Here is a 27,358-nt window from a genome sequence, read left to right on the forward strand (position 1 = left end):
GTTAAATTTTAGCAAATAATCAAGTACTAAAATATCAATACATCATCAAATTATTATTCATTGTAATTTTACAATTGAAACTTATAAAAACAATCAAATAAAAATTATTTGAATACAATCCAACATGATGAAATAAATATAACTAAAGTAGTCAAGTTTTCACTTTTGGCACAAGTACAATCACTAATTCATTATTGTGCTTGTGCTTTTTTTAAGAAAAAAATGTTATTGTATTAAGTGTAATTAGGGATTTAGTATAAATATATTAGTAAATTTAGTATAACCAATTAATAATTTGTATTAGTACACATATATAATTATTAGTATAATTAATAATATCAATTATATTATATATACTAATAAACATTATATAATGCATATAACTAATAATATCATTATCATAAGTTTGTAACTAATTAAATTATATATTATATACATATATTTATTTTATATATTTATTTTTTTAAAGCGGGTGGCGGGGCGGGGGATGGGGCGGGGTACACTCCCCCGCCCCCCGCCCCGTTTCTAAGCGGGGGGAATTTTTTTTCCCCCCGCCCCAACCCCCTCCCCATTAGCCCCCCGCGGGGCGGGTGCCCGCATTGCCATCCCTACATTTAAACATTCGACAAGAGATTATTTTAAAAAAATTATTTGAAATAATATATTGTAGCATTCTTTGTGATACGATACAATGTAAGTTGAATAAATTTTTTTTTTTGATTGCAAATGATGCTAACCAAATGAATTCTGTGCGAAATAATAAAAATGAGTGTTTGATGTATGTATAACAAAATAGTTGGCAACTGTATTGAAAATCATAAGTAATATTTTAGAGTAATAAATATTATATATTGTGAGATAAAAAAATAATTTAAAAAGCGTAATTTATAATACAATTAAAATTCAAAAATTAAAGGTGACAATTGTTTGAATTTTGAAAACATTGAAAGGGGCATGCAGTAATTAGCCCTAAAATGGAAGCGTAAAGTTGTGAAGGCGTACAGGAAAGCATCTAGAGCTTTCCAGCTTCCACTGCTTTTCCTTCAATATTTACCCTTTTGCGTCTTCGCAATTATAAGTTCCCTCAACTCTTCATTACCCATCATCCTCATAACCTAGTTTAACGGTACAACTTCTCCTACCACAGATCAACAATAGCAAAGATGAGGTACAATTATCTTCTCCTTTTGTCCTATTCTCTTTTGTCAATTGTGTACTATTTTGCTTTTTTTGTTTTGTTTTGGATTATAGTTATTTTTTCCATTTTGTGTTCTTTTTATTCTACTTAATTTTGTCCTGTACTTTTAATTAGTGAAGTGCATTTTTTTAGTTCATTAGTTTGGTGGTTTTTTTTTTTTGTGCCGTTCAGTTTTATCTCAAGTTCTAGTGGATGTTCGAGTCAAAACCCTAGGGTTTAAGACTGCTACTTTAACTCCAACTGAAGCAATCAACTCTTTTCCCTGGAGGGTTTTCATTTGCTGTTTAGTTTGTTCCCCATCTGTTTGGAATTTTAATGCAACAAAATGTAGCGATGACTTGGGGCTTTAACTTGTGAATTTGCGTTTGGGGAATTTTCTGTAAGGTTTTGATGTTTTTCTTCGATTTAACTGAATACGTTTTGGGATTTGAAATCCAAAATAGTTGATGAATTTTCTTGCATGTTGCGATTGCGGGTTGAATGCTGTTTGGATAGGGTTCATGGATAGAGTTTGCAAATGAATGGTGATATCTTAAATAATAGTGCGGTGGTGGCCTCCAACCCAGGGCATAGAAACTGAACCAACTAGGAGGTTTTGTAGTTTCAAAAGGTTTATTAAGGAGACTACCATGAATGTTAATGCTTGTATAGAATTGAAAATATTCCATTCATGTTGTTTTATAACCTGATTCTGTATGGTGGTGTGATTAACGAATACCATTTTTCTTGCTAAATAATTCATTAATGAGCACAGCCTGTGATTTTCTATGGGAGTTGTTATGAAATTATCTAAAATAAGCACGACTCACTTGGTGAGGACTTTTTACTTGTTATGTTACGTATTTACATTTACTTTTTCTTATTGATTTTCCTTCCTTTTTCGGTGCTGATCTATATTAAGAGAGTTTGTGTTCTTTGTACAGCCGACATCCTATGGTAAAGTGGGCTCAGAGGTCTGACAGGTTGTTTATAACTGTTGAGTTACCGGATGCTAATAATGTGACACATAAGCTAGAGCCAGAAGGAAAGTTTTTGTTTTCTGCCACAACTGGAGTAGATAACACGCCTTATGAAGTTGAATTCGATCTTTTTGACAAGGTCGATGTAAATGTAGGTGTTGCAAAATCTCTCACTTTGCTTCTTGTATATATACACATTGACGAAGAATGACAATATTTTAAAACTATGTCTTTTAGGAGAGCAAAATTAGTGCTACCTCCAGGAACATTTGTTATCTTGTAAAGAAGGCTGAGAATAAATGGTGGACTAGACTCTTAAAGCAGAGTGGAAAGCCTCCTATCTTTCTGAAAGTTGATTGGGACAAATGGGTGGATGAAGATGAGCAAGACGAGAAAGGTAAATGACAATCCTGAATCCTATATCTCCCGCTCCTTAATTGGTTCCCATTGAAGATATCTCCTGCTTGTTATTTGGTAGTCATGGTTGCCTTTTTATTTTCAGTTGGATCTGACATGGATTTTGGTGACTTTGACTTCTCGGTAAGTATCAAACTAGAATATGTCATGAGTGATTCATCTATTGTTTTTTTGGATATTAACCTGCTTCCATATGTTCAGAAATTAAATATGGGCGGAGGTGGAGATTTTGATGCTGATATTGCTGACAGGGATGAAGGCAAGTGTTCTTATGTTGAACCTTTTGTTTATATAAACTTGCTGAACGGCTTTTGGTTGACAATTGTGGTTGGTATTATGAACTTGCAGGAGATGATGACAGTGACACGGAGGATGAAATTAAGGAAGAAGGAGCTGCAGCTAGTGGTGAACCACATACAGCACCTGCTAGCAGTGAATCAGAAACAAAAGCTTGAAAGGACGGGGAGGAGCAAGAAACTTGAGAGGATCTGAGCATGTCGGTCTTGGTTTTTTTTAAAATTTATTTAGTCATATGACATATGCTGGGATACGCCATCGTTTGACATGTTTAGCTTGTGTGCTTGTTATGGTGTTTTGAATATAATGAATTTAGGCCTTTTAACATGAAGTAGGCTTGTATTAATGTCACTAATCCACTGTGGTTATACTGCTTGTTATACTCTTGAGATCATTATCCACCTTCTTCCTTCTTCCTTCTTCTGGCTCAGACGAAATTTCAGATCATTATCCACCTCCTTCAACATATGGAAATTATTGTATTGCTTTTGTGATTTTTGCTGGCAATGTGTTTTTGGGTTCAACAGCAGGCGTTGCCTTTTGAAGATTGAACTGGCTTACGCCTGACCCTTTCTCTCCCTTTCTAAAGCCAAAGACGATACCATTAGTTGGTCATCGGATTGATAAAAAAGAGAAAGAATAGGGCAACACTTGGTTCTAATCTTGAATTGACAGGTGCTGTTTTAACTTCTAACACGCGGTAAGTTTTTCAAGTGCTCGTAACTTGACGTTCATAACTCGGATTGGGAATGGAAGAAGATGGCAAAGGCAAAAGACAATCAATACCAGTCTTTAATTAAAAAAAGTAGATGTGCAATCGAACTTTTGTTCCTTCCTTGCACTAGAGTCTCAAGAGTGAAGACACGAAACAAGTGCTCATTCGTCTCTGGACCATGAAGAAAGAGAGAGCAAGCAAGCCTACATGAATACAGTGCAGTTACCCTTTCCAAATAATGGTACGATCGCACTTGATAGTTTTGCCCCCTTCTCAGACTGCACTTCTCGATTGACAGAGTAAAAAGAATTAGCCTAATGCTATTCAGCAGTTGCAATAAGCTTCTTGCGAGGACCTGCACTTGTTCTGAAATGCTGTCTGTATATCCATCAATGCATGCGTACGTAGGTAGGTATGCATAAGAGCTTATCATCTGCTTCCAAAATTGTAGTAATTCAATCTTCAAGTAACAAGAACTATCCAGGGACACTTGTACAGCCCACAGACGAGAAATTAAAACATTATGCATTTCACCAATAATCTCTACAAGTACAAGAGCCATTCTTGAATTTGTGAAAGCGAGTTCTGTCACGAACAATAATTTCCCTCTTATAAATCTTCGAAATGAGTTTAATCGCTGTATGACAGTCTCCGCATATTCTTAGATTCTTGTTTACACTAATAGGCACCTCAGCGCTAGTGCTTATCAAAGCAAAGGCCACAGCCAACTTCTCACTGTGATAACCCAAGACATTCTCCTTGTCCTCATGACCTATATCGTGCAACACATTATTGGTCTCTGGCACATATCCGCATTCACTAATCCTAAACCTAATCTCATCAAGCTTCTGATAAATATCCCTCCAATTGGGATGGCTCTGATCACCGTTAATAAATTTATAGATCACACCACCAACTTCAGTATAACTGAATCCTGGTATTTTTTTGACAGCCCTATTTTTCATGGCTTCCCTCACCCTCCCCACATCATTCCACCTCCCATGTGAAGCATAAAGATTCGACAGTAACACAAAGTCCCCACAACTACGTGATCCCATTTCTACAAGCTTCCTGGATGCTTTCTCTGCCATCTCCACATTCCCATAAGTTTTACAAGCCCCTAACAAAGTTTGCCAAAGCACAACATCTGGATATGTGGGCATTGATGCTATAATCTTGTACGCCTGCTCCAACCGTCCTGCTCTTCCTAACAGGTCAACAACACTACCATAATGTTTCACATTTTTATCCACCCCACTTTCCTCCATTGACTCAAACAACTTCAACCCTTCATCCACCAACCCTGCATGGTTACACGCGCACAATGCTGCTAAATAACTCACGCTATCCGGCCCCAAACCATCTCGTTCTAATAGCTTGAACAGCTCTAATGCTTTAACTCCATCCCCATGCATTGCATATGCCATAACCATTGTATTCCAAGTAATAAGTGTTTTCCTACATTTCATGCCACTGAACACTTCAAACGCCTTGTTAACAAATCCACATTTCCCAAACATGTCAATAACTGCATTGCAAACGTTTACATTGTCATCAAGCTTTTGATCTCTAATATAATCATAAATCTTTTCTCCCTCCTTAAAAGCACCAAGCTGTGAACATGCAGATAGTGCTCCCAGGACGGTAACCTCATTTGGGCTCAGCCCATTCTCCCTCATCCGCTTAAAAAACTCTAGAGCTTCATTTGGTCGGTTCCCCTGAGCCATCCCAGCAATCATAGCATTCCAACTCGCAATATCCCTACTAGTCATTTCTTCGAACATAACCGACGCGCAATTCAAATCCCCACATTTTGCATAGGCATCAAGCAGAGTAGTCTGCAATAAAACATCAGCACCCACCCCAAACTTGACAATCTCACCATGGAACTGAAGGGCTTCAATCCGGGCCAATGCGCGAGCGCAGGCCTTGAGGGTGAAGGAACAAGTTAAGGCATCAGGGGTGCAACGGGCACGCCGCATGGACACGTAGCAAGTGACTGCATCTAGCGGTTGGCGGCTTTGGGCGAGGCCGCGGATAATGGCGTTCCAATCATTGGTGGCAGGGTGGGGGATGTGGTTGAAGATAAAGGTAGCGTAAGACAGGCTGCCGGCGGAGGAGGTGGCGCAAAAGTCAAGCAGCTTTGAACGGGAAAAGTAGGATTTGAAAAGGCCGGTGGTTATGAGGTGGGCTTGAAGTTGCTTGATGTGTGGTAGGGAATTGCATTTGGTTAGGAGCTTTTCAGCATAGGCCATGCAACGAAAGAAGCGTCGTTGTGAACTTGTAGCCGGAACTACGCAGAGCGAATTTTTTATGTTGCTGAAATCCCAAGCACCACATTGATTTGATCTTGAGGCTCATTGCAATAATAATAGGTCCAATTTAATGTTTATATGTAGATCTGAAAACTCTCTATTTTGAGCGAATATAAAGATTGACTTCGGTCTCCTTTGAACAGAAAGAGTAAGGACTTCCTGTTCTTTTTCATTTCTTTGACGATTCAAATTTCAAGTTTACGATTGCAATTTATGGATGTATACACAGATATGGCCTGGACTGTGGACATAAAATCTAAGGTCATTATAAACATCAAATTTACTAATAATCAATAGTATTGACAACTTAACAACAACAACATTGATGTAATGCATATTTGTATGATTCTTTGATCTGATTAGAGAATTAATCTTGTTCAAGGCAGAGGAGTTGCTAAGGATATTGAAGTACTAAGGATCGCCCCGCCAAATTTCCAATAAATAGATGAGTAAACAAATGGACATATTCAATGAAGTATGTTATACTCTAGAATCAAGGTCAGAAAATCTATTTGACGGTAAACAAACTTCTCTTCCTCAAATAACCGCAGATTTACGCCATGATTAATCACAAGAGTGACCTACTACCTACTACTTTTATAGAGAAAAATGAGGGCGAAATGGTTTACTAGAATTGGTGGAAGACAATAAATTTATAGGGTAGTGTCAAACTATTGGTACAGATGAAGAAAATCCATGTGCTTAAAAGCACATATAACAGAGGCAGAAAAGAATCTCAGCTATCAGGGAGTCTCATCTGCACCAGTTCAGCTGGAGGCCGCAGGGTACAAACCATTTCTTTTGTTTTCCCAAAATAAACCTGCAGATTCGTGAAGATTTAACATTTTAAGTTTTGTGTCTTTTGAGCAAACCAATCAACAGAAGAGACATTTAAGAAATACAAATATCATGACAAGAACTGAAGGTAACAAAAATCTTCTGGTTCATGTACACCAAGAAAATGACGAGTGTTGATGACCTATTGTAAATAGAATTGCTATACCTGATCCAGAGAGTTTCTAAGTTTTCCCTCCATTTCTTCAATCATTTTTCCCATGTTGCATAAATGACCTTCTGCAACTGAGAGGTCCATGTTCATCTGTTGCAAAATGAAAGACAGTCAAAATCATGATATAAGAAACCTGCATAAAGACCCCTTCTCATCTCTTTGCATCATTTTATACACCTGTGGGATGAACTACGTCATAGCCAAAATGTTTGGCCAAAAAAAAAAATTTTCAAACAACAAATAGCAGTAACTTGAACCTCATAGCTTAAATACCAATTTTTACGGGAGGAAAAATCCAGTCATAAATATACAACCAAATGCAAGCATTAAGATTAAAATAAAAGATATTCCAGTCATCACAACAATAATCATCAAGCCCAAACAATCGTATATAAATTACCTGTCTTCTAATTGATCCGGACAAATTAAAGGTGCCTGATGACTCATCATTTGTGGTCAATGACAACATAACTGTACTTGTCAAACAGTAATGGGCTTTTCCTTCTTCCTCGGGACCCACCTAATTCATATGTATGAGATTTACAAGAGGCATGAAAGAGTAAGAAAAAAAATGAATGGGGGCTTGCTCCCTTTTAATTAATTTATTCATTATAGAAGGTTGCGGGAAAGAACTACCTCAATAACGTGTATGGCATCCCAAGCTCCTTCCTGCAGGTAACCTCTTTTACCATGTGCAGTCTTCGAGCCATCTTCAAGATATTTCAGAAATCAGTTCAAAGAAAGAGCATTTCCCTTCTCCCTACCAATTCAATAGAAACAATTACCTTTCTTTATTAAGAAACAAGCTACAAACCCTTCATTTTCATCTTCCCATAGATATACGGATGAAATTCCACCTTCATAGTACCTAACAACAATTTGATCAATTGAAGATCAAGCTCTAAACAGAGTCAAGATACTATTTATGGCTTGTCCTTTCATGAATCATCCAGAACGAGAAAGAATCTTGCACAAAGCTACTATCAAGGAAACAATTTCTCCTGGGTCTTTCTCAAACATGGAAATTGTGGGGAGCATGGTGTCTTAACATAGAACAGTTCTTTTATTCTCTAACTATAGGATAAAGGAAAAACGAGATAGGTAAAGGTTCTCACTGCTCACGATAGATAGCAAAAACTTCATTTGCTTCAATCTCAAGTTTTCTCAATTCTGGTGATGGATGAGGTCCATCTTCTAGTGGTGGATGATATTTATTTGACCAGGGCGACCTGCAAGTGAAACCAGGGATTTGTAAGACAGTACTTCAGAATATAAATTTACAATAAAAGCTAAAAGACAATATCAGCAAAGGGTTGAGTAACTGAGTTATGCATCTTCAAAAGCCCGATAAAATTCAAATAAGGTACCTAATGCACACTTAATATATGGACTGATGGGGCTTGTCTAGACATGTTACCATCCCAAATACTAAGCTCTAGAACTGGCAGTACAAGAACGTAGATATTTAACCATAGGAAAAACAAAAACTGTGTACTCAGGATGGCATTGATAATATAGATGACAAATAGCAAAAGCAACCAGATACCTTGGACAGGGCATTTAGAACAAATGTCAACAGAGTAATTTCCAATCTGAAGTGTATAATATTCCATTTTATAACAGTGCAAGATAACAAACAGGGAACTTTACCTGTAAGAGTCAGCATCTCTGTTGTATTCACACAATATGAACTCTTTCCCACAGTCCACATCACATAAAACCTGTCTTTCCGAGTAAATGATTAGCATTTGTTCTAGATGAATATAAAGCCCAGCAATAGAGAAGCACCAAATACCTGCATAAGAACAGCAGCTTATAATAGAAAGAACTTGCAAGATGAACTCTTTGCAAAAAAGAATGGCATACTGCAAATTGCTCTATTCTAACAAATACAGCTTCAACCAAACTCTAAAACATCTTTTACTAACCAAAATAACATTTTATTGAGCACGATAAGATTTACTTGAAATGCATGTTCACGTAGAACATCTTATATTAACCAAAGAAGAGCCTTAATCCAGTTCAATTCAAAGGCAGTATTTTAAACTTCTCAATAGAACTGAACCACGAAATTGCATTCAACCTACCCTTAAAAGACAGAAACTATCACTAGAAACAACACACAATGCCAATAATACGTCCATTCATTTTGCTCCTCTTTTAAGTCAAGCAAAAAGCTACATTCTTTGAAGTTAGAAGAGTCTCTGCTTACTACTTACTCAACATGAAGCAAACATAGCCACAGAAAGTGCAGGAAACGAGCACAGAAGATTAAAACCCTAGCAAATTGAACTGCTCAGAAGGAATAGGTGTTCTCATTTCAACCTAATCAGCCGTAAGGCCTCACCAAAAACCACAGTTAGTGTAAAAGGAAAAGCATAATTAACACAAATTAGTTGCAGACTCCATAAAAACAATGACCCCCCAAATAAAAACCAGTAAATACTTCAATTATCTTCATATATTTTTCACCACACAAAAGAGGGGGTAAAAAGCAAAATCGGAATGACCAAATGCAAGAGAAATTTTACCTGGAGAGGCTGATCGACCTGAGAAAGGAGATCGGAGGAATGGTGAGGCAATAGGCTGAGCAGTGCAGAAAGCGCCGTTTCGGTATGCTTGGGCGGAATTCTTCTCATCAACCCCATTGCCGCCTCCATTTTTCAAAACCAAAACCACCACCTCCACTTTCTCTCTCTACATTCAACTGTATTGCTTAATAGCCCTGTATGTACAGGTAGATAGAGAGAAAAGTATTTTGCTCTTCTTCTTAACCACCCCCCCCCCCCCACCCACACAAAAAAAAAAAAAAAATCAAAATCGTCGTTTTGTTTTATTCCAATTATTGTGATTTTTAATTTTCGGCGATTTGTTTGATCCGAGCTTCCCTCGCGGGAACCATTTTAGTGGAGAGAATGCTGCTTTGATTACTTGGGAAGGTTACAAAGAGAGCCAGCTTCAGCCTAGTTATTGGACATTTGGACCCCTGTTGATTATAATGGAAATTCGTGAACTTCTTTTTATTCATTTTTCTTCCTACTTAGGAGAATCATATTTGGTTTGGATGTTGGTTCTGATTTTATTTCTCTTTCTTTCCCTGAGAATTTAATTTTCATTTTTCAGAAAAATATTATTGTTTTTTGGAGTTTTTTTTTAAAAAAATGTACTGTAATGATTTAATACATGTTAGGAAAAAAGGTGATTGAAAAAATATTTTCATGAAAAACATATAAATTTTTGAAGAAAAATGGCGATCTAAACATAATAGTTAATTTAACAAAAAAATTTTCAACGAGAACATATTTAACGTCTTTCTTGATTTTTAATATTAATAATCAACTTACCATGCAAGTTTTTTTTCCTTTTAAAAGTGAAACAACGAGCATTTTTTTTTTTAAATGTTACTTCGTTTGTATAGAGCACTCTAGTCAATGTTTAGCAAAAGTGATGCATTGATTAGCTAATCTAATTGGCAACGTTGCAAGTTAAAAAAAAAAAAAACAATTTGTAACTGGTCAAACGATAATCATTTCAATCAAAATTATTATTATAAGCACTTGTACAGTATCGTTGGCAATTATTATAACCACCATTTATGTTAATGACTTTTGGCTAAGGTCATATGTGAACCCTCGTGCCAGTTATCATCAATCCACGGCCACCATTGGGTGATGGTGAGCTGTTTTGGGACCTATTGGCTCTACTTTTAAGCAAAGATATGATAGCTGTTATGGACGTGAGCGTTGTCAATGAGTGACCATGGAATAAGCAATGGTTGAAAATGAGACGAAGAGGGTTTCAAACCACACCTTTCTTTTGGAGTGTTGTCTTGTTGGACTTGTGCCCAAAAGAAATGGGATATTTACTGAGGCAGATGAAAGGTGCTGTTTATGTTACCTTGACTTGTCATCGGACTAGTCATTGTCGCAAAGTTGTGTAAGACCGTTAAAAGTGCACATCCATCGAACATTTTACGTACGGCGTAACTCTATTTACACATGATATAATTTATTTTCAACAATGTGTAATTTTAAAATAAAAATTTATAAATTCCACACGTGTTATTAAAAACGAGATATAAAATAAAATCTCGCACAATTTTTTTTGGCCAAATTCTAGCCGTGAAGCAAAGTTCCTGCCCCCTCTTCCATTTAGATAGGAGGTTGTCTGAAATATTTATTTGAAATAATTATTGTACCACTTTTTATGATGTAATATATGTACGATAAAAAGATAATTGAAAATTGTTTCTATGATAAAAAGGCAGAACAAAATTTCAATATTTTTTTTTTTTTGCAAATCTTGATAACAAAACAAACCCTGAAATTTAACTTTTAAGAGAAAATTTAAATTTGATGAAAGTAAATACTTGACTAATAGTCCAAGAACTGCTAATCACTTGTAACCGCACAAGTTTTTTTTTTTTTTTTTTTTAAAAAAAATCATTTAAATAGCAGCAATTAAAAGTACTGGATGCAAAACAAGCATTAAGAGAAGCAGCAGCTGCTTGTTCGGTGTACTTATCTAGCTGCACGAGGATCCGCATACCTGTAGATGACAGACACTGCCTACGGAATTTTAGGTAGCTTGCCCGCTTAACCCAAGTTCGACTTTAACTCTCTGACAAGAATGCAGATATGACTACAAAGATTACACTACATTTGGCACCAAAGGCATTAGAAATTCGAAGTACTCTTTTTTAAGTCACTGTTACGACAACAGGATAACCAAAACTAGCAAAAGGAAACACGAGCGGACGCTTGAAATTCTGCAGTCTGGAATAGGCTGGCGGGGAGAGTGTGCGTGCGTGCCTGTGAGTCCGCTAAACTTCTACCCTCATGTTTTACCTGCAGTGCTAAATTTAGCACGCCGCTCTTCATAGGAAGCTGAAAATGTTTCTGTAGTATTAGTTAAAAGGCAACAACAAAAAACTTCGAGCACACAGCATATGCTACTAACATCATGTGAAAACGGAGAGAGGCCCATGGAAAGAAATATTTTGTCATACGTCACTAATAGAGCGTATGCATGAATATTAGCTAACCTGTCAACTAGAAGATGGCTTATAAAAGAAGAATGAAAACAACTGGTTAGCTTATTAGTGTTCAGATTGACATATGTTCAACTGCATTGGTATTGTACAGATTAGCATGAACTCAGGATGCTACTCAAGATTTGTGCCAGCCATATAACCAAAGAAGTCACCTTACTTCCATTTTCTGATAGAATGGCTAAAACCACTAAAATAAAGTTTACATGTTTATGCATCTATATGTTGAAAATTGTTTAGTCTTTTCAACCTTTTTTTTTTTTTTTTTTTTAAGTTAGTATATTTGGGTGGGTGAAGCTAGGGATGACTGGTTGATCCACTGCACAATAAGCATACGCCGCATTATGAAACAAAGATCTTTGATGAATTTTTCAGTTATTGACATCATGAACGGATATCCCTCCAAATAAACTTGATAGAAATGATAAATAAGTCTAGGTTTAATTGTCAAATAGGTGTGTAGACACACAAATATGCGCAGAGAAAAAAGGTGGAAACTTAAATGTCAAATGCATTCTTTTCCTCTAATAAAGTCAGATATTCCTTTGAAGCGCAAAGAGGTTATATAAGATACCCAGGGGTTAATTTTGAAACTCGCATCCATGTTAACCAATAGTCTTCCTTCTATTGTATTGATTTGGCTTTTAAAAAACTAGGCTGGTTTTTTTTCTTGTTTCTCTTTCCAGCAATGAATCAGAAGTGCTCAAATTGCACAAGGAAAGAAGGTGCCAAGTCAATTCAAGCGACCATATTTATCCACTAAAATAATAACTTTAAAAGTGGCAGACTATGCTACAGGTTGGGAGATAATGGAACTTACGTTCGGTGGGCCTTGACATGATGGGAACATAGACAGCTTTCCTATGTTTCAATCTAACATTATTCAGCAAACTGTCATCTGAAAAATGAAAGTTAACTAAGTAATATAACCACGGTTTGGAGTTGTTATTAGGGAAGAGGAAGTAAGAGGGTTACTCAAATCAAACCAGTTTCAATAAGGGAACAGCTCTGTAAAGCCTCATCATATATTGCAGCTTGAAGCTTGTAATTAAGGCATTCCTTCTTCAAGTGCTCATCCAAAGCTTGTTTAGCACCTAAAAAGAAACATTTCATGCTAAGCAAACAAAATTTCCAACACCAACGGTGTTTAGGGTAAATAAATTTTAAAACCAAATACATCGTCGGCTATCATCAGTAGTTCAACTGAAGATGAGTCATGTTTAAAGCACCTTATTGCAGACAAGTATAAGTGAAAAGTTTCACACTTGGATTTCTTTTAGATGTGACAATATGCCTTGGTTCAGCAATGCAGAAACAAAATACTACAAATGTCATAACATACTCTTTAGTGTTAAGTAGCCAAGCTGCAATAACACGCTTGAACATGAACAAGTATGACACAAAATGTATTAACTGGAGCTGAATTAGCATAAAAGAGTCCAGCAGTAGTTGCATATATGTAAAGATAAAACAAGTAGTCCTCAAGTAGCTGATCATGTAATGCTAATCCAGCATAAAGAATTCCAGCTCTAGCTGCATAAGTATCAAACAATAAAACTAGTAGACCTCAAGTACCTGATGAACAAATGAATCTAAGACCTTCAAATTCACAAGATTGAAGAACTAGTGGAATTTCCGAAGCCATTGTGTATTGAGGTTTCCTTGTTGTCTTCTCAATATCAAGTAATAAATCTATAACCTACAAGATAATGCTGTCAGAATGCCTTCTAATTGTAAAAGGTTCGACAATGGAACTCAGTGTATCCTGCTGAATCCCATCATCAGACTCAAACCACATCATACTATCACCAGCACCATTTGAGATTTAAGAAAATTCATAACTTTCACACTGCATGTTTTTACGCACATTAGGAGTTTCAAGGCCTTCTCCGATCAGAAATAGTAGAGCAGCCATGCATCGGATTTGGTGCCACAGGAAAGCACTACCTTTAATTTTTATCGCCCAGAGTTCATTGTCCTCAAAACTGCAAAATCATGGGGACAACAGTCAATGTGACACAAGGTCTGTGGATAGGCACCAGAACTAAGAAAACAATTGTGAGCTTAACTCTCACTTATGGACTCTAATGAGCAAAATAAATGTTCCAAACATACATCTTATTTAAGTTTGCATTCGGTATTTGGGTGGTTTGCCAAGGGGAGTACAGGGATGGACATATAAGGTGAATTCATCCAAACTATAGAGGAAGAAGTGATGCCTCACTCAATGCAACAAGACTTAAAATTATACAATGCCAGTGACTTTGAAACAAAAGATAGCCAAACTAAAATCCCACACACGAATTTGCTACTTCTGATAGCAATATACTCTTAAAAAGTTCCTTCAAGACCTTCAAGAAGCCAAATCCAATCAATCCGAGGGTATCAATTTTGTATGTATCAAAGTGATATTTTTCATTTCCAAAGGAGATGGGACGAATAAGGTTCTTCTACCTGAGGAAATGACATTAAGCTATACCTTTAGTTAAAAATACTAATCTCATTTCTTTATATAAGAATATTTTCTTTTGAATATCTCCACATTTAGTGCAATACCTTTCTTGATGTATTTTCAAAATGCCTTAGGGAGTGCAATTGTTTTCTCCTTCCCCTCAAAAGCTACTACAGAACTCAACTACAGAGCACCATAGAATGTATGAATTTGAAGTAAAAGTGGAAAATTTTTACATTCCGTCGTTCCCTTTTCATACTATGTTGGAGTTCAGACTCAAATGCATACAGGTTTTCATATACACTCAAAGCTTCAAAGACAGCACATGCTTCATCGTTCTATGGAATTAATATCATTTCTTACATATGGATGAAGTATAACTCAAAGAAAATACTCAACAACCAATCAAGCAAATGAAGTATAGATCAAAAATCTTGTACTATCTAAAATTAATATCAAGTTGATGAGAACAAATGCACTTTACATTCTACTACAAAAAAAAATGAGGTGAGAGCCACGGGTTAAAGAGTCAAAAGAGTTAAGAATACACAACCTTTCACTGCAATGGGAAATCTCAAATAGCGTGATGCAACGTCTGAAATTGTGTACATTAATGGCATCCATCTTGCAAAAGTTTCGGAAATCATGCTCACCAAGAAATTTCTTCCCAGCAGTCTCCATTGCCTAGTAAAACATGGTATTGGGAAACATATTCAGAATCCTTCCATCCAGCACAAGGAGCAAACAGCTCAAATAAGTCTCAGAATTTGGATTCAAGAAAATGGCACACCATTATATTAAGATTATCCCTCCAAAAGAAGTACTTATATTGTCTACTTAAACAGCTGAACCTGGAGAACAGCACCAAAGAAATAATCAGAGCAAATTGGGCAGCACGTGGTGTAGAGTCCAATATATTGTCAATTTTGAAATTCCTTGAGATAAGCAAGTTACCATTCAAGGATGGATATTATTGTCCTTGGAATAGGTCCAAACCAAAAAATGACAAGAAAAGAAACACAACTCCCTCTTATCTCCCCCACACACAAAACAAAAAATAGACAAATAAAAAGAGGAGAAATGAAGGCAAGAACAAGAACAAGAAATCCCAAAATTTTTAACCCTCTCTTCTTAATTAAAGCTAATTAAACCTTCTGCATTATTATGTTTAGGCCTTAAGGACCACAACAAGCATAACATTCAGCCAATTAGTTCTCAGCCCTTCATCTCATGCAACATAGTGACATCCTGGCACCCCTAACTTTGTTGCATCATGAAACATGGAGTTAATGCCCATATACATTCCAAATCATCCAATAGTGAGGGTGCTGTTATAGCCACAGAATGGACATAAGAAGCGAAGACCTATTCAGGCCATGGCTATCCTCATATTTCATCTCTTTTATATTGGTCACCATACGATCTCACCCGTGCAAAGCATGGGAAACGTTGCTGTTTTCATGTGCCTGTTCATAACGTACTCAACAAGGTAAATAAATAGTTGCAAATTATTTGAATTCTCAGAAATCCTTATCATGCAATGAAGCCCTTCAACTTGACATGTTCCAAATGAGAATAATTTTTTTTTAATAAAAATACGCATAAAAGTGTAGACCATAGCTTCCATCAGAAAGAGAGAGAAGAAAGCGAGCTTTGCTGAGCTGTAATGACCTTGCACTGAAATCAACTGGAGCAGGAGACCAACCCATAACTTGAATATCTTTTGGAAGGACTTTATTAATCATGCCAACATAGTCCATTTCTCCTGTTTATTAATCATTAGAAATGCTTATTAACTGGCAAGGAAACATATATAGCTAGAAAGGACGTCTACAGTTTGACATTAAGAGTTCAAACTAAGGTGGTATTAAGAAATGATTGCATAAATGAAAAACCTATATCCCTCTTTTACGAGTAAAACTCTTCATTCTATTAAATTTGACAATATTTTGACACACCCAAAAAGTAGAACTTTCCTTCAAAACAAAGAAAGTAACATAACGATCTTCTAAAAACTTGATTCTAAGGTACGATCAAAAGCAAATACTATTCTTTCTGATACATAAAAAAAAAAAAAAGCTGACCACATGATTCTTCCGGCCAAATATCTCCAGCATATTCAGTGTTCCCTCTTGTTTGCTTCAGGTTTGACCGTAAAAACAGAGCAATTACCTGCATCCATATACTTTGAGCTTTCAACGAGTAGAACAATTAAGTGGAATACCACCTTCCAACCAAGAGAAATTGGATGAGTAGTTAAATACAGAAATAAAACAGAGAGAGGTCTTCCAGGCGAAAAAAAAGTAGTCAATCAAAGATGTGGAACTTTATTCAGATCAGGAGATGAACCACAAATGTCAGATATATACAGTATTCTTTACAAAAGTCTGATGTAGAGCCAAAAATATTTCTGTCAAGCTGATTGACCTGTGAAGTGGCCAGCCAAATGAACAATAAGATAATTTCTTCCTTTCTCCTTTTTCTTCTTATTTTCTTTTTTTTTTTTGGGGGGGTGGGGGTGGCACTGGCAAAAGAGGGGAAATATAAAGTAGTTTTCACATTATTTGTGTGACTATTTAGATGAAATATTTTGCCAATCTTCCATTTATCACACTGAAATGCAGCTATCTGTTACTAAAAGGTAACTTGAAGCATTCTAAAACTTAAAAAGGTCAGACAATATGGAGACAGCTATACAAGAACAAAGTGCTTTGAGACAGCTGGAGTCTCATTCACAGAATCATAGCAACAGATGGAGCAAAAGGATTGACAACATACTTGCCCAGTAGAAGAAACTCCTTTGTCTGTTCTACCGCATCTTGAGTATTGTAGTCCCTTCTTGTCTACTCTATCAATGAGCTTTGTCTTCTTAAGAGCTCTAAAAATTTCCGACTGTAAAATCACAAAATTCAAAAGCTAACTACTACATATAAACCACAATCCAATATTGTCTATCAAGTAGTTTCTTTCCCAAAGTGTGCATAAATGGAAAATATCAGGAAAGAATTCTAAAGGAAAAGGAGAAAGGGATAATGCAGCATAAAAAACAGCCTTTTCTACTCTTAACAATTGATAGATCCAAATTCTAGTTCAAACATGCAGCGTAATTGGCCTCAAATGGCAGCAGAACGCTTCTGTATGAAAAAGCAATTTCACAGTTGTTTTAACAGGGAACAATTGCCAACATAGAGCATATTTCAGAAGAACCATACGGGGGATAACCAACCCAATCATTATGGATATATTAGAAATCAATCTTTCTTTGCACTGAGTGGAACTCAAGATTCTACAGTGGACCACAAAGGGTATGAAGTGCAAAACTTGGAAAAAGGAAGGAAACACCCATCATCTTTCAATTATTTGCTGTAAAATGGTAAAGACAATATGCAATTAAACCATCCCACAGCAATCATGCGTTGACAATTCAATATCTCATCTTCCTAGACCTTCCCAAATTAATAATCTATCAATGACAATAAAAGCAATAAAAGCAGTAAAAGAAAGAAAGATGAAAGAAGATGAGAAAAAACAGATTGACTTGACTCATGGATAGAAATATGACAATGTCAATTAAGGAACATGAATCATCAAGTGCTGTTGAAATGAGGAGAATGACTAGGAAAACTAGTGAACACACCTCCACAGTTGGATCCATGTGTGCCTCTGAAGCAAAACCATAAAACCTAAAAGAATCATGTCAAATAGTTATGTTCAATCCATTGCTCATATACAAACATACTATTACGTATACTTCCTATATGGTAGGTAAGAGAAAATTTAAGGTAAAGTGCACCACACCAGATCTAACAAACATACACTTGTAAATGACTAGTTCCTTTTTATTTCAGCCAAGCATTTACACAATTTCCAGCAATAACTCATCAATCATTGTATGGACATCATTTGACAAAAAAAATATTGTATGGACATCAAATTGATTCTTGAAACCACTTGACACAACTTTAGACCGCAGATGCACCAATAAGATTGACTATGAAAAACATGAAAGTATAGCTTGTGCATAGCTTTATAAGGGAATAGTAGAAAAAGGTCTCCTGTAAATATGTGTGCTATTATGTTTTCATTTTTCTTTTAATAGAAGAAATGAAATAAGCATCGAGTTATATCCATCCCTGGAACTCGTACCTCTGACCGAAGTACATAACTTTTAAAGCAACATATCTCCTGGGGAATTGACGCACACCACTTGTCTGGGGACCTGTGTCCAAATATTGAATCAAATCTTATTGAAGAAGGATAAGATTTCATCACACTGCCAAACATGCAAAAGAGGGCCGATGCATCCTAATTGATTGAGGTACAAAAAAAAAAAAAAAAAAAAGCCCTGAATATTCCTGCTAAAGATTCCTTTACTTCCCCGTTTAAGGATGTAACTAGGACAATGAGTTGGATTTCAGTGCTTAATTTCCATAATGGAGAACTGAAGACTATTTCACTGGGAGGTAGTTATATTTTAGCTAACATTGTAATGCATTTCACAGCGATAATTTTGAAATATCATCCATCACAATGAATAATCACAGAAAATAGGAAGAGGAAAAAGAGCATTATTCAAACTTAAAATGCAGAAACCTGAATCTTTCTTCGTTCCCCCTTTGTAGGTTGCCAAGTCACCCTCTATTTTTAATTCCTCTAACTCCTCAGCTACAGCACTGGCACTAACATTTTCCTTCCCCTGCAAAGTCATTAAAAAAATCCCACTTCAATTATTCACCTATATACAGAAACAAGGGTAAAATAAAGAAAGAAAGAAAGAAAAGAGGATTGTTAAAGTAAAGCAAACCTTTTGACAATGGCAATTTGATAGCAATGACGACAACTTAGCCTTTTCTGATTCTAACTCCTGAGTTTTACATGTTGCAGACACTTATAGTAGACACAAAATAGGAAAAAGAACAGCAAAAAAGAGCAATCAATTAGTATTCTGACTTCTGGGTACCTTGACTCTTTTCTGGAGAGAGTGGAGCTGTGCTTGTAGAGAGCTGATGAGGTCCACATCGGAGTCGGAGTTTGCGAGATCCATCGTATGTTGCTGTGACTGCTATCTTTTGAAGTTCAAGTGTTCGACGATATGTTTACAAGGAAATGCCTCTATGAAGAACAAGAAGTCAACAACAGAGTACCGGAAGTAGGCTTTTCAAATGTTTGAAAACTGGCGCAAAAAGCTTATATGTATTTCACGGCTCAAGGATGGAGCATAGAAGGCGCGACCTGTAATGCTGAGCTACTTTACGCCTTTGGGTCAGTGGTAGAAAGGCGTGGCTGCATTGATCATTTTGAAGTATCTTCTAATAGCACATAATTCAAAATTGGTGTATTATTGTTTAAAATTTGACACAGCATTTGAAGGGTTTTTTTTTCCCTGAAAAGGCATTTGAAGATTATTCAAGAAAATTCATACCACATTGAGACTTTTAATTTCTCTTTGGTTATAGAATTCCACTATTTTATTTATTGGGGCATCCAAAGTAGGTATTATAATTCCTTTTCTATAAACGATTTCATGTATCAAATTAACTTATGTATCATAGTGTGTTGATATCTAGTTTTTTAGGAATTTATATGTGTCATAATGTGTGTTTGATGACTTATTTTAAATTTTTAGAAAACCTAAACTTAACAATCTTGTAGTTGTGTACATCACTAGAATATTGTAAAAATATGTCTTTGAGCACTTAAAATAGAGAATATGCTTGTATTACATATCAAACATATTTATCTTGCAAATTATTTTTTTCAACTTTATTCATCTAGAATAATGATTTACAGGTATGTTATATAAAATTTGGCTACATGTCAAGGATTGCTTTTTCTGGATATACTCGAACCGAGAACTAGATTGTGTAATGATGATACTAAAAATGAATATTTTCCTAAAATGTATGATCCTTTTCTTAAAAGGTGCATATTGTGGAAGAATCAAAACTATACTTTCACTTTCTAAATTGATTGATTGATATTCTATCAATTAGTACTAATTACTATTTCCCAATGTTATCTTCGATACTAAGGTTCCGTTTGATAAAACTGAATCTGAATTCTGAAGTTTGAATTCTGAAATCTGAATACTGAAACAATTAATTTGCTGAATTTTAAACACTGAAAAAATATATATGAATGTTTGAATTTTAATGCTAAACTTATTTATGTTGTTTGATAAATATTTATAGCTGAATGTTTAACAAGTTTAATTTGACAATTTTGCCCTTATATCCTTTCATTCAAAAAAGAAATAGAATCTATGATTTAATTAGTTTAACATTGTTAGGTATGAAAATGACAATATTTATTTTTAAATCAAATTAATATAAAAGATGAAATATATTATATGAGGAGTATGGAGAAGATGTGAAAGTCATTAAAAAGGGAGAAAAGAGAAACTAAAAATCGTTAAATAGAGAATATTATGTTGTTTAATTAGATAAGAATTTTGAACATAATTAACAAACAAGGGTAGATAAGATAAGGTAGTTGAAGTAATTCTATTGATTCTTATTAGAATTAAACATTCAGTTAGGATTCTTGTGCTGAAAAAAATACACACAGGTTCAGCACTGCTTAACAAGTTCAGCAAATAGATTTTTCTTTATCAAACACTCAAAACATCTGAATGTCTGAAAAAAATTCAGATTCAACACTTTTTTATGTTATCAAACAGACCCTAAATAAGATTGATATTCTGATTGATTAGTTGATATTCTATTGCTTATTTAATTTCGCAGAGGTTTATTAATGGCAAATACTTGGCCATAATTTGTGAAGAAGGGGCATAGTATTAGAGCATAACCAAGTATTTGCCTTATTAATTCGTGAAGAAGGGCATTAATTTATAGCCAAGTGTAGAGCTCAATTACCGTTTAGAGCTCAATTACCGTTTCAGTTACTTTGACCACCGAGTTTCCCGGGCATAACGTTTCAAAGGCCATTCCCAAAGTGCTCTCTCATTCGTTGGATGAAACAAAAGAGAAACCTCAGTGGTCTCCGTAGGATAACTGGACTGATTCCAACGACCGATTCATAACTCCCACCGAAATGCCTAAAACAACTTTCTTGAACCCCAATAAACTTGTCAAACAATAATTTGTGACAGAACTCTACACTGTCCAAAACTAGACAAGACAATTCTCCAAAATTCTCCAAAACCTCATTGAATTGGTGAGCTTCACTATTTCCTTTTCTTTTCCTACTATTTGTCCGTGCTCATTTTCTTTATGGCAAACTTGAATTGTGACTCTGATTTTGTAACTTATACTTTGTTTTCATCTCGAATTAAGAGAAAGTATAAAACACATATGTTTTTGGTGGATCCCAGATAGTATTTTCTTGAAATTTTTTGTGCACCATTTCCTTTCTGAGAAGTTTGATGCATTATTCGTTACAGCATAATTTCTTCTAAAAAAACAGTGAAAGAAAGATTCTTTTGGTAGGAAGTAAAAAGGTTCAAATGAGACTGCTGTTGAGAAGGAACAGAAAAGGATGAAATCTAATTTCATCCATTTCTATGAAACAGTATTCAGGGGAAAGGCTGCGCTGTTTTATGTGTATGCAATACTGTGTGATTGGACTGGAGATAAAGCAGTGCCTCGACGAAAACATTAGTACTGCTATTCTGAATTCTGGAACATGATTATGCTTTAAAATTTAAACAGTTGATGCACTCGATATACATCCTTTTTATTTTATTTTTTTGTCTCCTTTTCTTTTCTTAATCTAAGGATACAAATTACAGATATGTAGGAGGGAAGAGTGGTGAAATTTTAGTAATGTAGTACAGGAGAAGCAGGGGAGGTTGAGAAAACAAGAGAAGAGGAAATGAAGAAGAAGTGGATGTGCAAGAAATCGACTTCCCAATATTTTTCTCCTCATTTTTTTGCCCTGAAGTCATTAGGTGTTCGATTTCATTGATCATTTAAAGGTGGATCTGAATATGAGAACTCATAGATGACGTGATAGTAAACAATATGTAGCATACAAATGCTTAATTTAGCATCAGTTTTTCTTGCCATTTATCAGCTAGAAACTGCACGAGTCTAGTAAGTGCTTCTGATGTTGATAATGCCTGTTAATTTCAGGATTCCAGGGAGCCCGGCTTTCACGCCATTCCGGCAGTGGAATACGCCTGTCACTGGTGCTATATCAATTTTCTCAACTACTTCCTGTAATTATTGTAATCTTCACCTTAATCACAGCCTAAGTGAAGTCAGACATTCCAAAGACTCAGCTTCCTATTTTCTCAGGAGATACTTAAACTACCTCTGATTTCAAGATTCTGAAATCAAGTTGAACGTTTGCTAGCTTTATATACGCTGCAAGTCGACTTGGTTCTCTCAAGTTGTTAGTGCAATCAGAACTCACCCTGATGGACTTCAGTGATGGGAATATGTCAAAGAAGCACCGGGAACAACACCAATCAGCTTCGGAGAGTGTAGATCTTTTATCTCTTTCCACTTTGCAGATATCCACATCTCGAAGGTCACCACGATCTCCAAGGTCTCCAAAATCTCCAAGTTCACCACGATCACCTAATTCTCCTAGATCTCCTCATGGTAAGCATGGGACAAGCAAGAAAAGTCCACTCAAAAATCTGAGACAGTCACATTCTAAAGGAGATGGCCGTCCAAAAAAAGGTTGGAACATAATTTTTTCTGGCGTTCTAAGTTGAATCATGAGTTCATAACTTGAGGACAATCGTTTTTAATTTTTACAGTATAATTTGAATGAAAACCTGCTGAAAACCTTTTTTTTTTTTTTTGCATGGGGCAAATCACTTGGGTGATTTTAGTAGTGCATTAGACATTTACAATAGCATTTGTTATTTCTCTCTTGCTTGGTTCTAGATTATTTGCTTTGTGATCAATTAATATATGCGGCTTCTATTGGTTAGACACTTGTTAAAGAAATTAGGCTTTAAAGCATGCTTAAAGTTATTCCCTTCATACTTCGGATCACGCAGGTGGTTGTGGAGGAAAAGGAACATGGGGGGGACTACTTGATACGGATGATGGCCATGTCCTTGACCCAAATGATCCAAATTACAGTAGCACTGAGGTAACTGCCTTTATAATGCTGCATATTGTATTGTAGATCAAATTCTGTTCTCTGTCTCCACTCTTCAGTCCACTAGTAGTGTTTTGCCAGTAATCGTTAAATTCTTGATGCCAATCATGAAATGAAATTCTTGGTTTCAGGAAAATGAGCAGTCATTTGCTACAAAAGTAAATACATCATTTGAGGAGTACAAAAAGAAGGCTACCATAATAATCGAGGAATATTTTGCCACTGATGATATCACCTCAACAGCCAATGAATTAAGAGAACTTGGAATGCCAAACTATGATTTTTATTTTGTCAAAAAGCTCATCTCTATTGCAATGGATAGGCGTGATAAAGAGAAAGAAATGGCTGCTGTTCTCTTATCCTCACTTTATGCTGACATTATTGATCCTCAACAGATGTACAAAGGTTTCATTAGGCTATTGATGGCTGCTGATGACTTGATTGTAGATATACCAGATACAATTGATGTTCTTGCATTGTTTCTAGCTCGTGCAGTAGTTGATGAGATACTTCCTCCTGCATTCTTGACAAAGGCATTTGCGTCCTTGCCTAATGACTCAAAGGGATGTCTTGTCATCAAACGAGCTCAGAAGAGTTACTTGTCAGCCCCTCTGCATACAGATAGCATAGGTCGGCGTTGGGCAGGAAACAAGAATAATACGGCTGAAGATTTCAAAAGCAGAATTAACAATCTATTGACTGAATACGTATCAAGTGGTGACAAGAAAGAGGCTTACAGATGCATCAAGGATTTGAATGTGCCTTTTTTTCACCATGAGATAGTCAAACGAGCTATTATAATGGCAATGGAAAAGCAGCATGCTGAAAGCTACCTTCTGGACTTGCTGAAGACAGCTGCTGAAGAAGGTCTTATTAATTCAAGCCAAATTTCAAAGGGATTTGGTAGAATCATAGACAATGTAGATGACTTGTCACTCGACATTCCGAATGCTAAAAGGATATTGCAGTCATTGATTTCCAAGGCAGCATCAGAAGGTTGGTTGTGTGCCTCTTCTCTGTCAGCCCTGTCGCTGCAGCCTGGAAGGCAAACAATAGGAGATGGTGTTGTAAAAGCTTTCAAGGTGAAGGCCCAGTCAATAATTCAAGAGTATTTTCTCTCTGGTGATATTTCAGAAGTAATTCACTGTCTGGAATCAGCAAACAGCTCCTCTTCAGGAGAACTGAATGCGATATTTGTCAAGAAGCTAATTACTCTAGCCATGGATCGGAAAAATAGAGAGAAAGAAATGGCTTCTGTTTTGTTATCGTCCTTGTGCTTTCCAGCTGATGACATTGTGACTGGATTTGTGATGTTGATAGAATCTGCAGATGACACAGCCCTAGACAATCCTGTTGTCGTTGAGGATCTAGCACTGTTCTTGGCCCGAGCAGAGGTAGATGAAGTCTTAGCACCACAAAACTTGGAGGAGATTGAAAATCAATTTTTGGGGTCAGGCTCAATCTGCAATAAAGTTACTCAAATGGCAAAGTCCTTGCTGAAGGCTCGACTTTCTGGGGAGCGGATTTTAAGGTGCTGGGGTGGTGGAGGAAGCTGCAGAAATGGGTGGGCAGTTGAAGATGTCAAGGACAAAATAGGAAAGTTGCTTGAAGAATACGAGTCTGGAGGGGACACGAGGGAAGCTTGCAGGTGCATTAAGGAGTTAGGGATGCCATTTTTTCACCACGAGGTTGTTAAGAAATCACTGGTGATTATTATGGAGAAGAAGAATGATAGGTTGTGGGGTCTGCTTAAAGAATGTTTTAGCATGGGACTAATAACCATGAACCAGATGACGAAGGGGTTCATGAGAGTGGCTGAATCTCTTGATGACTTAGCTTTGGATGTACCGGATGCTAAGAAACAGTTCAAACATTATTTTGATCAGGCAATGGTTGAAGGATGGCTTGATTCATCATTTGGTTTATATCGATCAGAACAATCTTTGGAGAATGGATTTTGTTAGTGCTATGAACTTATCTTTGATCTTAGTTAATTAAAGGAATTCATATGTGTAAGAGACTGCCCCACTCTCACTGATTCTCAGCTAAGAATCACAGGACAAGATCTAGAACAATACTGGATTTATGTTTTTTCTCCTTATAGTTTCTGTTTTATGCTCGGATACTTCTTCTTTATTCTTGTTTCATGGTTTAATTGCGAGGATTTGCGGAGTTACCTCTACAACTAGACTGGAACATAGGATTTTCACTTTCTTTTCTTGTGTTAAATTAGGGATGGAGATTTAGACTCTGGATTGTTGAATTTTCTTCCCAGGTGGTATGCTAATCAGATATCTTGAACCTTTAGCATAAAAGTTGGCACTGTTGCTGTTTAAAGTTCAATATGCACCAATGAAAAAAAATTAAATTTACATTTGCATTTCTGGCAACTAAGGATTGATTATCTACTTGATCATTATGTCACTAATAATAGAAAACTAGCAAAATGAGGAAACACCTTATTCTTTCCTGGTAATTGATCTCCAGAAGTATAACCGTAGAGCCTAATGCATGGTTGATTTCCTCCAATTGTTTGTGAAAGCAGGCGTCAGCGTCAAAGCAAACTTGACACCTTTGCTCCCTAGAAAAGATGAGGAGAACTTAAATTAAAGTTTTGTAACCTTAAACACTATGATGGAACCTTTTTTCTTAGAAAAAGTGTAGTTGCATCTTTTGAAAAAGATGATGCATCGAAATCAAGTCTTAACATTTTCAGCAGGTAGGAGATTTCTTTCTTTCTTTCTTTTTTTCCTTTTTTTGGGTGGTGGTGTTGCAGTTAGAACGGTTTATTGGCAACACTAGTCATAGTAGAATAATTATGAACAATATTTTGTCCTTGGAGGCACCCTGCGTTTTTCTTTCCAAGAGATTATTAAATTCATTGGAAATTAAACAGGTACAAAGTACTTTAATCGGATGGATTTTTATAATAAAAAACTTTAGTCCTGCCTTAATACAAGGCAGGCGGTTTATAATTCTTTTTGGAATACTTGTTAACTATTTTGACATGTGGATGAAAGTTATAGATCCTTCATAAAAATTTGCAGAAGCTAATTGCAAGGTCCTAATCTTCCCGTATAGTAGATTCACTGTTGACAAACGAAGCAGTTATACAATTCAAAGCCTAATGCATCTCCTTAAAACAATTGTTGAATCGTGTTATATATCTAATTCACCCTCTTCCTATCTATAATCCTGGAGGGGATTGCTCAAAACTGTTAGATTGAGAAAAAACAAAAGCTTCGGGTTTTGGCGGAGCATCAGGTGATTCTTGAGCACTTGGCCCTGAAGGAACAAGCCTCTTAACCTTAAATGCAGGAGGAGAATCCGGTCATTCTTTTGGATTTGGTCCCGAAGGAACAAGTCTCTTAACCTTAAATGCAGGAGGAGAATCTGGTGTTTCTTGCACATTTGGCCCTGAAGGTACTAGTCTCTTAACCTCGAATCGACTGGGAGGTTCAGGTGATTCTTGACCCTGAAGGAACAAGCCTCTTAACATCATAGCTCGGGGGAGAATTTGGTGATTCTTGCGCGCTCGGCCCTGAAGGAACAAGTCTCTTAACCTCGAATCGGCTAGGAGGTTCAAGTGATTGCTGACCACTTGGCCCTGAAGGAACAAATCTCTTAACATCATAGGGCGGGGGAGAACTAGTGATTCTTGCGCGCTCGGCACTGAAGGAACAAGTCACTTAACCTCGAATCAGCTAGGAGGTTCAGGTGATTGCTGACCACTTGGCCCTGAAGGAACAAGCCTCTTAACATCATAAGGCGGGGGAGAATCTGGTGATTCTTGCGCGGTCGGCCCTGAGGGAACAAGCCTCTTAACATCAAAGCTAGGGGGAGAATCTGGTGGCTCCTGGGGATTTGG

At 36.3% G+C, this 27,358-nt stretch overlaps 5 protein-coding genes across 6 annotated transcripts; 2 read left to right on the top strand and 3 right to left on the bottom strand.

Moving 5' to 3' along the window:
* Nucleotides 1–989: 989 nt before the first annotated feature.
* Nucleotides 990–3,290, top strand: LOC113713311 (co-chaperone protein p23-1). Its single transcript, XM_027237007.2, has 6 exons — nucleotides 990–1,168; nucleotides 2,122–2,308; nucleotides 2,395–2,554; nucleotides 2,660–2,697; nucleotides 2,776–2,833; nucleotides 2,923–3,290. Exons 1-6 carry the CDS (start codon nucleotides 1,164–1,166, stop codon nucleotides 3,027–3,029), a joined length of 555 nt encoding a protein of 184 aa, XP_027092808.1. The 5' UTR covers nucleotides 990–1,163; the 3' UTR covers nucleotides 3,030–3,290.
* Nucleotides 3,291–4,094: 804 nt separating this feature from the next.
* On the bottom strand, nucleotides 4,095–5,972 carry LOC113715172 (pentatricopeptide repeat-containing protein At1g34160-like). The gene has a single exon (XM_027239411.2). The coding sequence runs from the start codon at nucleotides 5,839–5,841 to the stop codon at nucleotides 4,117–4,119; it is 1,725 nt and encodes a 574-aa protein (XP_027095212.1). The 5' UTR covers nucleotides 5,842–5,972; the 3' UTR covers nucleotides 4,095–4,116.
* Nucleotides 5,973–6,465: 493 nt separating this feature from the next.
* Nucleotides 6,466–9,678, bottom strand: LOC113715173 (F-actin-capping protein subunit beta). Its single transcript, XM_027239412.2, has 8 exons — nucleotides 9,442–9,678; nucleotides 8,561–8,631; nucleotides 8,026–8,139; nucleotides 7,696–7,778; nucleotides 7,547–7,620; nucleotides 7,311–7,430; nucleotides 6,905–7,000; nucleotides 6,466–6,721 (listed from the first exon to the last, which is right to left on the bottom strand). The coding sequence occupies exons 1-8, from the start codon at nucleotides 9,568–9,570 to the stop codon at nucleotides 6,638–6,640; spliced, it is 771 nt and encodes a 256-aa protein (XP_027095213.1). The 5' UTR covers nucleotides 9,571–9,678; the 3' UTR covers nucleotides 6,466–6,637.
* Nucleotides 9,679–11,370: 1,692 nt separating this feature from the next.
* Nucleotides 11,371–19,583, bottom strand: LOC113713802 (uncharacterized). Of its 2 annotated transcripts, XM_027237592.2 has the most exons (15): nucleotides 19,373–19,583; nucleotides 19,217–19,276; nucleotides 19,006–19,108; nucleotides 18,559–18,631; nucleotides 18,050–18,095; nucleotides 17,191–17,304; nucleotides 16,497–16,584; nucleotides 16,084–16,177; nucleotides 15,203–15,263; nucleotides 14,966–15,096; nucleotides 13,828–13,945; nucleotides 13,536–13,659; nucleotides 12,947–13,054; nucleotides 12,781–12,858; nucleotides 11,371–11,796 (listed from the first exon to the last, which is right to left on the bottom strand). In XM_027237592.2, the coding sequence occupies exons 1-15, from the start codon at nucleotides 19,454–19,456 to the stop codon at nucleotides 11,747–11,749; spliced, it is 1,332 nt and encodes a 443-aa protein (XP_027093393.1). In that variant the 5' UTR covers nucleotides 19,457–19,583; the 3' UTR covers nucleotides 11,371–11,746. The 2 variants fall into 2 exon arrangements, with proteins under 2 accessions (XP_027093393.1, XP_071924395.1); XM_072068294.1 differs by lacking the exon at nucleotides 19,217–19,276.
* Nucleotides 19,584–22,516: 2,933 nt separating this feature from the next.
* Nucleotides 22,517–25,729, top strand: LOC113713351 (MA3 DOMAIN-CONTAINING TRANSLATION REGULATORY FACTOR 2-like). The gene is made up of 3 exons (XM_027237066.2): nucleotides 22,517–23,060; nucleotides 23,387–23,481; nucleotides 23,622–25,729. The coding sequence occupies exons 1-3, from the start codon at nucleotides 22,793–22,795 to the stop codon at nucleotides 25,452–25,454; spliced, it is 2,196 nt and encodes a 731-aa protein (XP_027092867.1). The 5' UTR covers nucleotides 22,517–22,792; the 3' UTR covers nucleotides 25,455–25,729.
* Nucleotides 25,730–27,358: the final 1,629 nt, after the last annotated feature.

The sequence above is a fragment of the Coffea arabica genome, chromosome 10c (assembly GCF_036785885.1).
Source record: "Coffea arabica cultivar ET-39 chromosome 10c, Coffea Arabica ET-39 HiFi, whole genome shotgun sequence".
In the NCBI taxonomy this organism is placed as follows: Eukaryota; Viridiplantae; Streptophyta; class Magnoliopsida; order Gentianales; family Rubiaceae; genus Coffea; species Coffea arabica.